This window comes from Notothenia rossii (genome assembly GCF_949606895.1).
Source record: "Notothenia rossii genome assembly, contig: scaffold_191, whole genome shotgun sequence".
NCBI lineage: Eukaryota > Metazoa > Chordata > Actinopteri > Perciformes > Nototheniidae > Notothenia > Notothenia rossii.
The window spans coordinates 62,432-76,359 of record NW_027640202.1 but is presented as its reverse complement, the minus strand read 5'-3'; the positions used below and the strand labels follow the sequence as shown (position 1 = coordinate 76,359).

Here is a 13,928-nt window from a genome sequence, read left to right as displayed (position 1 = left end):
ATTAGGTTGATTATTTGGTTGTTACGGTTTCAGTCAACTACAATATTTCCAGTTTAATACAACAAAAAAACATTTCAATCATATTTGAGTTCCAGAAATGTATAGATAAGAGTTGTTTTGGAGTTGTGTTTATTTAACTAATTCTAAATTATATATGCAGTCAAGGTTCAAGTAAACTAAGTTGAAATGGGAGGGCAAAAAGCATAGCTCCTAAAAATAAAAAATAGCCCTCCTGTGAGTTATCAAATGAATTACATTGTTTTTGCTCAAACACTCAAATCTAACAAGATTATGAATAAAAACTCATATTTAGAGTTTGAAGGTAAGAATGCAATGAAGTAATGGGCACACTGTAAAAACTCAAAATCTTGCCGAGTATATTCGTCTAATTTCTAGTCAGAATATGTCTTTACACTCAATATAAGACCTAATAACTGAAGAGGTAACAATGCAGTGAGAAATAGGGTCTTGTTTTTAGACAATGCATCTTCAAGACTCAAGAATCTCATTTAGTATCCAATAACTAATTCTTATTGGAAAATCAACAACTAACATCAGAAAACTGAAAACCTTTGAGCATTTCAAGCTTATATTGTAACACAACATTTACTGATCCTGTAAGATATAGTTCAAAATAAGTTTTACCAGCTAAAGTAATAACAAGATCTACTTTATCTCAAAGGTCTTATTTCTTGTTTTCATTATTCTTTGACTTGATTTTGGAGCTGCATTTTTTCCAGTACAGGGGCTGAAATCATACAAATACAGAAATGTTTTAATAAATATCAAGTACATACAGTATGCTAACCACAATATAATTTGATATAACCCTAAAAAACATTAACAAGGCAGCGTGAAAGTCTCTTTGTGGCTTTCTCAATAATTGAAACAATTCTAAGAACTTAATACCAAAGGAAACTGAGAAATGTGAATAATAATTTAGCCTAAAGATCAAATGTAGAACTGTATCTCCTCATTTACTGTGTTACTTCCCAGAAATATATTTTTTTGATTAACTGAACTGGCATAGGAGCTTTTTTTTGCCAATCATAGTAAATAATGTAATCAGAGTGGGAATATATGTTTTATTGTCAATAAATGATAATGACTGCAATACCACCTATAACAGCTTTCCCTGTTCCAACTGCAGAGGATTAAGTTTCTCTTTTTGGCTTTCCCAATAATTGAAACAATTCTAAGTACTTAACCCTTATTTTGTGTTCGGGTCTCCCGTGACTCGTTTCAAGTTAAATGATATAATAACTAATCTCTAGTTTTTTTTATTGGAACAAGGCTTCATGATATCCTCCACAACAGCTATACAAACACTACAGAACTGATTTTGACCATTTTTGCCAAGTCTGAAGGTCTCTAAAAAAAAAAAGTGTATAATTTGGTTTTGGGGTCTGGGGAGACCCAAGTCCCCAGGAAGTGCGCCGGGCTCTGATGAAAATATTCGTTGTGTCCAAACGGCGATAGAACAATTTCCGTATCAGTCCGTGATGTCATTGGGCCCAGAAAGACTTTTCCCCATTGACTAACATGGGTAAAGAGACGTCTGTAAATCAGCGGATCATTTTAAAATAAATAAACTACCCAGTATGAACTATTTTATAGCCCTTATTAGAATCATTATGTCCTTAAAGTTGTAAAATGCACTAAAAGCCGAATCTAGATTTATTTTCTGTCCATTCATCTACTGAGCCGAGAGTGGGAGCACAGGGGGGAGGGGCTTAAGGGGTGCATGCTCTGTGAGCGCACATACGGGCCGTTTCTCAATCGCGAGGATGCTTGCTTGGTAGCACATGATTTCCGAGTCACTTCCTTCAGAAGCTAGGCAAGAATCCTTCCTGGCATTCGGAAAACGAAGAGTGGAACAGGCTAGCAAGTCTGCAGGTGTGCGTCATATGAGAGGCCCCGCCTTACATTTTCCGCCACAGATTTGGGGAAATTGGTCCGTGCGCAAAGCATTGTGGGGATTTGAAGGACGCGAAGTCTACCCATGTGCAGCCTCGGAATTACCCCCAAACCAAGGACGCGGCCTCGGTGGAATTCCAAGTGTGCTGGAGATTTGAACAGTCCTTCGGCGGCACTCGATGACGTAGTATCCTTGAAATATTGGCTTGGAAGCCAGTTTCCTCGCGATTGAGATACGGCCCGTCGGGTACGTTCTCCTGCATGACAACGAGGCATGATGGGTAATCTGTGACGTTTCACTCTCTCAAAAGTTGGGCCATTTTGTCATTGTCACTTAAAATGGATTTAACTTCTGTTAGACAGCCATATGCCATACATGTTTGCATACCTTCACAGTAAATATTTATTCAGTATGACAGCTGTCTAACAGAAGTTAAATTCATTTCTCACTTATTCTGACAATGTTCTTAACCCCAAATAAAATAACCCAATAAAAAGAGTTGTTAAATAATAGTGAAGTCACGTTGTAATAACAATAACTCATCTCTCTCGAGTTTTATTTTTCAGCTTTGCCAAAAGCCACTGTGTCAAGTGTCCCTCCTGGGTTCCCGTCCGGAGTTCTCCAATATGGCGGACCATCTCGCACATGCGCAGTACAGATCGGGCAGGGGTACGGATCGGGTAGTGACAGTCATCATGCGCCAATGAGCAGCTCGCCTCTCATAGGAAAAGAACAAGACCCCGCCTCCCACGCTGTATCCAGTTCTTATTATACATCCACCCAGCAGAATTGTTTTGGGTGACTCAAGGTCAAATGTGGCCCAATCAAGATTCATCTTCGACTTTAGACACCCCACCCCCTTCATACACTGTAACAATAATTTTTCGCAACATGCACCTGATCTCCCCTCGCTTTGCCCCCCTCCCCCCACGGGAACACGACCTTTCTCATAGAATATTTACCCTAACACTTGAACCTGAACACATATATGTGGTGTAATGTGTTAAATTACAACAGGATTGTACGGTTATGAATACTTAATAAGTTAGTTATGATGTAGTTAAAACAATATTGGATGAGAGTAATTTTTTTGTGTGTTTTGGACTGAGATAAATCATGGGTCGAAATTGACCCGCGAACACCATGAATGGTAACAACGTTCGAACACAACACAAGGGTTAATACCAAAGGAAACTGAGAAATGTGAATAATAATTTAGCCTAAAGATCAAATGTAGAACTGTATCTCCTAATTTGCCGTATTAATTCTCATTTCATTCATAAATAATAGCTGACCTGCCATCAGTCAGGCATAGATTTCATCTCTGATAATCTCATCTGACTCGCACTGGGAGCAAGTGTTGTTGAAGGGTTCGAGGGGGGAATGTAGATCTTCAGTGGCTTCATCCCAGTCTGCCTCCAGCAACATCATGGCACAGTTTGAAAAGATGGAAACGTGTCCTAGGCTGACAGTGTCTACAACAAATCAAAACTCAAACAAGATAGACTTCTGGAAGTAAAACCCCCGGCCTGTTTTTCAGATTTGACAGTTAAGGACAGAAGTGTGTTGGAGGGGGTTTTATTGCACGATGGATTTTTGAAACTCGCCAAACCGGTTAAGGACCTTAAAAATCAAGTAAAAACATGAAAATAGTTGAAAAGGGAGTTACGAGCGTTCTAAAGAATCAGCAGAATGTGTTCTGGGGGCAAGGTGTGTGAAACGTACAGATTCCTCTTAAAGAGCAAGCTCAGACCTGGGTGCTCCCTGCTTGACAGCTTCTATCTTCATGTTTATGCTTGAGAATACTCATTGTATTGAGATTGCTTGGTTTATAATTATAGTTAAGTCACTGATGCATTTATGCCCTTTAATACGCGAACGGGAACATGATGAATGCTGCAGAGATGTCAGAAAACAAAGACAGGTTTTGCATCGTAAAGATTTACAGGAGCTTGCCCCATTGACCGTGAATAGTAGAACGCCTTTCAGACTGTAAAATCATAATGAGGTTTTTTTCAAAAATGGTGGCGCTTGCAGACCAGTGTTATTTTTGGCAGCTATTTTTGATTTAGTCTTTAGACGGAAATGGTTGTTAGTTTTAGTCACATTTTAGTCCTTTTTATCCTTCATAGTTGTAATCTAGTTTTAGTTGACGAAAAATCGTTACATTTTAGTCAACTTTTAGTCAAAATGTTTTCTCTCTTTAAACTAATTCAGTTGGAATTGGAATGAATGTGACAGCATCAAGTGTTGAAATTCAAAAAGCAACATTTCACTCTCTAAACACTTTGCTTGTGTAATATCTAGGGACGTGTATCGTTAAGGTTTTTAACGGTACTACTACTCTTTATCTTAAATGTTACTCTTAAAACAGCGTGCACGCCGTTGCAGCGTCTGTTAGACCCCGCCCCCCGCGCAGAGAGAGAGAGGGAGAGAGTTAGGCCCCGCCCCCCGCACACAGAGAGACACAGGGAGATCGCTTTTCTGGAGTGAAGAGAGCGGAAATAATGATGTTGCAAGTTAGAAAAGTAAGATGCATTTTGACAGAACAGACAGACACTTGCACTTACCCTGCATTTTGAATGTCCGATAGTCCACCATTAACACCTTAGTCCCGTCTCGTCAACGAAAACTAAATATACATTTCGTCATAGTTTTTATTATCAAGAATCTATTTTTAGCTCGTCATCGTCTCGTCTTTTTAGTGTAAAAAAGATCGTTGACGAACATTTTTCGTCATAGTTTTCGTTGACGAAATGAATACTGGTGCAGACGCAGCGGCTTGGCTCTCTTATTTCTTATTGTGTCTATTTTTTATTGCAGTGAAAGTTGCCAAAGAAATGTTGTTGTACTTTGTATGATGGAGTGTTTCCCCTATAATTCATTCTGTCCTTTCCCCGCTCAGAGACCCAGGTCGTCACAAGCATCTCTGCTTGTCTAGCTGACATCTCTCAGTGGATGTCTGCTCACAACCTCAAGCTCAACCTTGACAAGACTGAACTGCTTTTCCTTCCGGGAAAAGATTGTCCGACTCTTGACCTAACAATCAACATCGGCCCCTCTGTTGTTTCCCCGACTCAGACTGCAAGGAATCTGGGTGTGACCCTAGATAACAAACTGTCCTTCACTGCAAACATTGCTGCTACAACCCGCTGCTGCAGATACACTCTTTACAACATCAGGAGGATACGTCCCCAGCTGACCCAGAAATCAGCGCAGGTTCTGGTCCAGGCTCTCGTCATCTCACGCCTAGACTACTGCAACTCCCTCCTGGCTGGTCTACCTCCATGTGCCATCCGACCTCTGCAGCTCATCCAGAATGCAGCGGCTCGTCTGGTCTTCAACCTTCCTAAATTCTCCCACACCACGCCGCTCCTCCGCTCCCTTCACTGGCTTCCAGTAACTGCTAGCATCCAATTCAAGACACTGGTACTTGCGCACCATGCTGTGAATGGATCTGGTCCTTCCTACATCCAGGACATGGTTAAACCGTACACCCCAGCACGTGCACTCCGCTCTGCATCAGCCAAACAGCTCGCTGCACCCGCACTGCGAGGGGGACCCAAGTTCCCATCAGCAGAAACACGTGGGTTTGCTATCCTGGCTCCAAAATGGTGGAATGAGCTCCCCATTGAAATCAGGACAGCAGAAAGCTTACACATCTTCTTCAGACTGAAAACTCATCTCTTTAGACTCCACTTCGAGCGATAGAATTACTAACAAAGCACTTATATACTAACAAAGGACTGGCTTATCTAAAGCCAGTTGAGTAGCACTTGAAATGTTTTAGCTCTAACCTGATGTACTTATATGATTCTGTTTTCTTCAAGTTTGTATCTTGTTGGTCGAACGCACTTATTGTAAGTCGCTTTGGATAAAAGTGCCAGCTAAATGCAATGTAATGTAATAAAGTTGTAAAAAATAAAGTAAGAAATCATTCCAATGTGTACTATAGGACAGTAAAAAAAAAAAAAGCTTAAAAGGGGAGTGATTAGTAAAATATGCATAAATAGAAAGAAAGAATGCTAACTAGGTAACATAAGATAAGAATAAACCGTTTAAATGATTTGTTATTGGTTGTGATCATATTCTAAAGATGTTTGGATCATTGGAAAGTATAAAGCTCCCTTTCATCTGAGTGTTGAGAGAGCTGTATACATAAATTCAGCTTGTGCTCAAAGTGCACCAGATTGATGCATTTAACTTCAACATTTAAAAAAATAAATCTTCCCGGGGGAACATGCCCCCGGACCCCCTAGAGGATATGAGGTCCACCCCCAAATAAAGCAGGTTAATATAATGAAATTGCATAGTTTTTTATTTTGATTGTTTGTTATGTGGATGTGTAGTATTTGTGTTACTGTATGTTCAATAAAGGTGATTTAGCTAAATACACCGGGAGAGCCTCAAGAGCCTTTCTTGTGCTGGCAGACACATAGAAACATATTGGCGGGGCGCACTTCGCACGCACACAAAAAAATTCCACACGCTCCGTGCTCACATTTTGCTAGGCCTGCGTGCCTTAGCACCGCTGCTATGACTCCATCCTAGGGGAAACACTGTGATGACAATAAAGATATATTATATTCAAGACATGGTCACATTAAAGATGTATAGTAACAGACTGTGACATTAAGGTTAGGGTCATTAGCTGAACATGTGATCAGATATATAATTCAATTACGGCTTATGAACAAATACAGCACAAGTATGGGTTCTGAGAGATTTATATTGTAGCTATAAAATGGCAGTGGTGGAAGTTTTTAGTAGTATTTTATTGTATACTATAAAGTCCTGCATACAAAATCTTACTTTAGTAAAAGTCCAAAAGTATTTGCATTAAAATCGACTCAGGTACCTCAATTTATAGTGCCTGTTATGGGTCCATCACAGCGAGTAAAGGTGGAGCTCATTTGAATATTTTGGATAGCTGTTGGGTGTTTTTACATTTGAATGTTTATTCATTAGCTTATGTATATGTCATCAATCTGTTTGGTAACTAAAGCTGTCAGATACATTTAGTAGATTCAAAATTACATCAGCGTCTAAAATGTAGTGCAGTAAAAGTATCAAGTATCATAAAATAAAATACGTGCAATGCTTAAGTGCTTCCTTACATTCCACTATAGGTTGGTCATCATAACTCTACACACCCTCTTTCCATTTCATCATGATTGATGATGCTGAAGTTACATAATTAAAAGTGTGGCATGTCAAAAAAATAAGTAGAGGATAAAGGAAAAATGGACAATAAACACATTTTAGAAAACCTCATTTTCAGATATAATTAGCCGAATTTGGCCAGTGAACTTTTGAACTTGTAAGCACACACACACACACACACACACACACACACACACACACACACACACACACACACACACACACACACACACACACACACACACACACACACACACACACACACACACACACACACACACACACACACACACACACACACACACACACACACACACACACACACACACACACACACACACACACACACACACACACACACACACACACACAGAGAGAGTGGGTTCTTACTGTGATGCGCTTCATGTCCAGCTGTTTCAGATGAAGCACACAGCGCAGGACGGCCTGCTTGTACCATGTCTCCAGGGCTACAGGATTCCCATCCAGGGTGAGCTCAGAAAGGGAGCGCGACTCTCCGAGGCAGGCTAGCTGATCGACACTGCACAAAAAAAAACAAATTATTTGAATGGGACCCAGAGTCAAAGATATACAAACACAAAGAGATGGCAAAAGTACACACATCCTTTACTCAAGTAGAAGTACAGATACTCGGGGTTCAAAAACACTCTGGTAAAAGTAGAAGTACTAACTAAACTTCTTTACTCAACTAAAAGTAAACAAGTATGGGCTTTGAAATGTACTTCAGTAAAAAGTACCCATAACTAGCAGCTGGTTTAAGGGTACCTGACCTCCCTTTATATTAATAGAACAATAATGTCATTGTTAGCTAATGAATGTTTCCATGGTGACCAACGGCAACATGACAACATTTCCATTGGTCCCTCTTCTTTAGAGAAGACCAGGAAATGATGGATACACGGATCGTGTTCAAATCAATAGGCACGCAATGACTGAGTCTAAATAATAATGATCACGCCACCAAACACACATTCAGACTAAAGGAACCAGCCTGTTTGGGAAATGTAAGAAGTAGAAAGTACAGGTATTTGAGTTCAACATGTAAGAAGTAGAAAGTACAGGTATTTGTGTTCAACATGTAAGAAGTAGAAAGTACAGTTGTTTGAGTTCAAAATGTAAGAAGTAGAAAGTTCAGATATTTGAGTTCAACATGTAAGAAGTAGAAAGTACAGGTATTTGTGTTCAACTTGTAAGAAGTAGAAAGTACAGGTATTTGTGTTCAACATGTGAGAAGTAGAAAGTACAGGTATTTGTGTTCAACATGTAAGAAGTAGAAAGTACAGGTATTTGTGTTCAAAATGTAAGAAGTAGAAAGTTCAGGTATTTGTGTTCAACTTGTAACAAGTAGAAAGTACAGGTATTTGTGTTCAACATGTGAGAAGTAGAAAGTACAGGTATTTGTGTTCAACATGTGAGAAGTAGAAAGTACAGGTATTTGTGTTCAAAATGTAAGAAGTAGAAAGTACAGGTGTTTGAGTTCAACATGTAAGAAGTAGAAAGTACAGGTATTTGTGTTCAACATGTAAGAAGTAGAAAGTACAGGTATTTGTGTTCAAAATGTAAGAAGTAGAAAGTACAGGTGTTTGTGTTCAAAATGTATGGGGAAGTAACTATGTTTTAGGAAACATGAGTCATCCCTTTCTTCAAGGGATATTTTGGATTGTTTTAAAGTGGGGTTGCATTAGGGTAATTATCATATCCTTATTCTCCGGATATAGCGGCAGTTACACCTCCAGTTTAGAAAAACAGACAGTAGTTACTGCACGGTAACAACGAAAGGAACTACTGTGGATAGGGTCTAAAGAAAAGAATATCTCTAAAACAAATCAATATCAGTTAAAGTGTCGCTATAATTACAATATTTTGACAACTTTTCCCAGACAGCCCTTTCTCACATGAACTAGAGCTGCTACCATTCACCAGTGTCCATTTATAAAAAGAGTATTTTTATCTTTTGAAAAACAAAGCAGTTGCTGGTCTACTGCCGCCTGTATTGTTTTGTTTGTGTGTGTTGAATTGGTGAATCCAAACTAACCAAATTCACACAAAAACATGAAATAACTACCCCATCAAGACAGCAGTAGACCAACAACTCCTGTGGTCTGCCAGGTAAGATTACTTTTTTTGTGAATGGGGTCTGGTGGCTGTGACAATATCAAAGATGAGAGTTTCAGTTCACTCTTGATCATAGTGATCTGATGGCATGATAAAGCAGTTCAAATATTGTAAATAGTGTTTACTTCAACTGGTATTGATTAAGTTATATGAACATTTGAAACTTAAAGTGGACCTATCATGCTATTTTTAGGCAATAGCATAGGTCTCAGATATATAAAAATATATAAAAAACATGTCTATGAAGTGTTTTGCTCAAAATACCAAACAGATCACCCATTCTAGCCATGCCTCATATCCCTCTACACTTCCTGTTTCTAAAGTGCTGATTTAGGGTATGAAGCTTTAAAAAAAAAAAAAATTTGATAATAAAAAAGGAAACAGTATTTCTGAAACAGTATGGAGCTCAAAGGCTTTCTCTCTTGCCGGTTATACCACAAGGTGAGTTCCTTTTTACTTCCTGCTTCTTCACACACATGCTCTCCAGTACAGGTTAGCTCTGAGTGTTAGCGATGCTAATGTGAACACCGACCGTATTACGTCCAAAACAGTCGGGCATTGTTTCTGATAGCAACGTTTCTGATAGGGCCGTGGGTCCATATTTCAGATATTACGTCATATCGGACGGAAATCTGGATCAGCTCCGTTGTAGCCCCGTTTTTAGAGATGTGGGTACGGAGGAAAAGAGAAAGGGTTTTATTTTCTGAATCTGCGTGAGTTCCCCGACACACCGGGGACACATCTTTATGTGTAAAAGACATCAAAAAGTGCATTTTGCATGACAGGTCCCCTTTAAACTGGGGGGCGTGTCTACCTCCATCTACTGTAGTTAATTCACTTACTTCAGAAAAGTGCTTCACAAGACTCTACTTTAAGTAATCTGAACTATCCCTTAAGTCTAACAAGACAACCACCCCCCACTGAATCTGTGTTTGAATTCTTTAATCTACGCTTTATTAACAGAATGAAACACAACATGAAAAATTGGTAATTTAGCCGGCTCTCTGGCAGCCTGGCATTACACAAGGGGCAGTGAAGGGAAACATATTCACTACTCTGATTAAATCACCCCGTGGCAAAGGAAGACATGGAAAACCACAACCATTCCAAGTGACGCTGAGGAGACGGCTAATTTGTGATAATAGCGTTGATGAAGCATACGCCTGGAACTACGTATGAACCCTCTGCACTGTACCTGAGCCGAGCCAGATGATAAACCCCTGATGAACTATTAAATAAAGAAGTGTATGATCATTTCCCAATTCACTTCCCTAATTTGCAATATCTGAACCAGTCAGAGAACATACTTATTTAATTTAATTATTAGTTTAATCGTTTATTTCGCAGGGACAATGCACGGTAAGGAACACTTAAAACATTCAAATGTGCGTAACAAGCGTAACAGTGCCAGATTTAGCTTTGAGCTCATTTCCACCCGCAGAAATGTACATTTGACAAACATAGCAAAAACAAAATACGTGTTAGGCGAAAAGTGCAAGAGAGCAAGAGCAGCATACACAAGTATTTATGACATGGTAATATAATATAACAGCAACGACATGTAAAGTGCAAGAGGAGATACAAGAGCTACATAAAGTGCAATAGATGTTACTGTAGATGTTAGAGCAGTGGTTCTCAACTGGTCACGCCTCGGGACCCACTTTTTACTGAGTCAATACATCGCGACCCAACATTTTAAAGCACTCAAATCTATTCAACAAAAGAACGTGCTAATATATACGCTTTTCACCAAACAATATTAATACAAGTGAAGTACAGTGGATATATCCCTTATATCCCTTCACAGAACTAAAGTATTCTTTAAAAAAGGTTTAATGAGATAATGGAATCAAAGCTTAACTATATAAAAGGCACACATGCTGAAAACCCAACCCCAGCAGGGGGGTCTGGGGGGATTCTCCCCCAGGAGATTTTTAGAAATACTAACATTAACTATGCATTCTGGCACACTCCGAGAAGAAAATAAATAAATCTATTACTGCCCGACATATTAATAATATTTTATGCCATTGTTTGTTTTTCACTTTGTTCTGACAGCTTGCTGCTCCACACAGAGAGAAGAGCAAATAGGAGATAGTCTGTGACTTACTTTAAATTGTGGGTAAGGGTAGATAGCTCCCATTGTTCTGTGACCTGTCAATCATCAGACCGGGGGTCATATTTCATTATGTGTTCATTTTTATCTGAAGTTGTACCCATGGATGTATAAAGAAGAGTTCTACCGCAAAGTTATTCTCCGTGGAGACTTCCGGCAACAATCTTGATTCTGATTGGCCAGAAGACTCTAAAAAACATCAGCAAAGATATTTTATTGAGAAGATGATCACTACATGACAGAAGTTTTCAAAACCGTTTATGGTCTCCGGTACTTCCAGGGTGCATCTGATGCATTTATCATAATTGTTGCATTAATTAACACGGTGACCACTTGGTTATAATTACTTTTATAAAACCACTCAATAATAGTTACAGTAATAACAAGTCAACATCCGCTTGTCCCAAAGGTCCATAGAAGAAGAAAAAAAATGTCTTTCTGACTTCTGTCTTACTCTGGATTCTTAAAGTATTTCATTTAAGCAGGTAAAGTCAGATTTGGATAAGGAAAAGAAACATGAGGATGTTGAGGATGTGGATTTTGCTCCATCATCCTGTACTGGGCAACCTGACTGCACCAAGGGAGCTCTGTGCCACTACCTAGCAACAGAGCACAGCTGTTCTCCTATCAGCATTGGACAAATGCAAAACGTACACACAGCAGGTTTCTCAAATGCTACGGTGAGCATGCATACAAAACAGCAATTGATATAAAGACGCATTTACCATAAGGTCATAATAGTATAACAACAATAAGGAGAATAAGTGAACACATATAAATTACTTCATAATAATAACAATTATTATTATTGACTTACAATGTCTCTCTATAATGTAATAACCCTGCACATACAAACTGTCTGTTGCCTCTTTCTATGTCATGATCGTCTCTGAGCTACACACAATAAGAGCAGGGCTGTTTGAGAGGCGTCAGGTCAGAGGTATCACAGCACAAGGTGACTGAGGTCAGGGAGGATAATAAAGACTGTCCTACCCTGAATCCCACGTACAGTACAGGCCCCTCCTCGAGGCAGCGATATTTAGTGGGACCGCTACGTTGCTTTAACAAGTTAACATCTCTGAGCGCAGAGAGGGAGAAACACGTCAATTAAAAGCAAAACCCAGATATGGGCAAAAGTGCATTAAAGCAGGCAAGAAAAGACACCTCTCCTTCATCCTACACGCACCTCTCACCTAGCGATGCTGCAATTAAATCCACTCAACCTTCAAATGTGTCATTACATCTCAAAGAAAGTGAGCTCCTCTCTCTTAGCCGGCTTTAAATAACTTTATTGGCACACCCATTTCTTAGATAATAGCAGGCTTATTCCTAACAATACAGAACATATCTAGGTTGGTGTTTTCTAGGTTACAGTAACTGCCGCCCCAGTGTGTTTAGTGTGTGTGTTTAGTGTGTGTGTGTGTGTGTGCGTGTGTGTGTGTGTGTGTGTGTCCTGCCTGCCTGCAGCGTGTTGGCCAGGCCCCCGCCAAGAGCCGAGGGAGTGGACGTGGAAATGTCCGGACACCATCTGCGGGGAGGAGGGAGTTAAGCGGTGCGAAAGCTTACCTGGTGATGATGTTGCAGCTGAGAAAGAGGCACTGCAAGCAGGGCAGGAGGTCCACCTCAGTCTGGAAGGAGAAAGAGTAAGAGGTGAAGAGAACAGAGAGAAATGGAGGGATGTGAAGAGGAGAGGATGTTCTGGAAGAGGACACTGCATCTCGTCAGAGCTCTGTATCCTTCTCCATTCCCTCAGTCACCTTGCAGCTTTCAGCATCCACCCTGCGCATGCACGCACACACACATACACACACACACACACACACACACACACACACACACAGCACGCTGCCTTGTCTGCACATGGAGAGGAGGGGCAGGAGAGAGAGGAGGAAAGGGGGGAGGGGAGGGAGAGTGGAGTGTGCGCTAATGCAGAGATCCCCTGCTGCAGGAGGCGAAATGCCACGAGAACACATATACTGTACATGCAGCCGCACGGCTACTGTATCTCATCACGCAAAGAACAATAGCTCGGGTTGATTGAATGGAAAGTCTGGGATGAGGGCTGTTCCTTCATCAGGCAGCTGAGGCAATGCAGCATTAAGTAAGAGGATGGGGTAAAGAGACGCAGCTGGTGAGAAAACACAGGGATGTAGCGACAGCTAATGAGATTGTCTGTGTGTGTGTGTGTGTGTGTGTGTGTGTGTGTGTGTGTGTGTGTGTGTGTGTGTGTGTGTGTGTGTGTGTGTGTGTGTGTGTGTGTGTGTGTGTGTGTGTGTGTGTGTGTGTGTGTGTGTGTGTGTGTGTGTGTGGATGGCTAGTGTTGCTCATGCTGGAGGCAGAGAGGACACTCCCAGTCTGATTCATTAGCATCAGTGTCCGCCTGTGATGCAGCCACCGCCTTCACAGCCTCCTCCAGAACTGTTGCCAGTCTCCATTCAAATCACATCAGTCTATTAGCATTTCAGCTATGCTAGCTCGTCTGCAGAGAGTGGATCCAACACTGCAGCAGACTCTCATCATGTAGAGAAACTCCTACCACCCCCGGCCGCACACCATACAGTATAAATATAGTACACAGTTACTCATCCTTGTTTCATC

The 13,928-nt window shown here is 40.5% G+C and overlaps 1 protein-coding gene across 2 annotated transcripts in view; it reads right to left on the bottom strand.

Annotated features, from left to right (window-relative positions):
• Positions 1-13,928, bottom strand: part of lrrc49 (leucine rich repeat containing 49) — a 41,432-nt gene that overhangs the window by 15,603 nt on the left and 11,901 nt on the right. For both annotated transcript variants that reach the window (XM_079695134.1, XM_079695133.1), the window contains 2 exons: positions 12,897-12,958; positions 7,472-7,619 (listed from right to left, as the gene is read on the bottom strand). In XM_079695134.1, the coding sequence (XP_079551260.1) occupies positions 7,472-7,619; positions 12,897-12,958 (210 nt within the window). The remainder of the gene's footprint in view (positions 1-7,471; positions 7,620-12,896; positions 12,959-13,928) is intronic.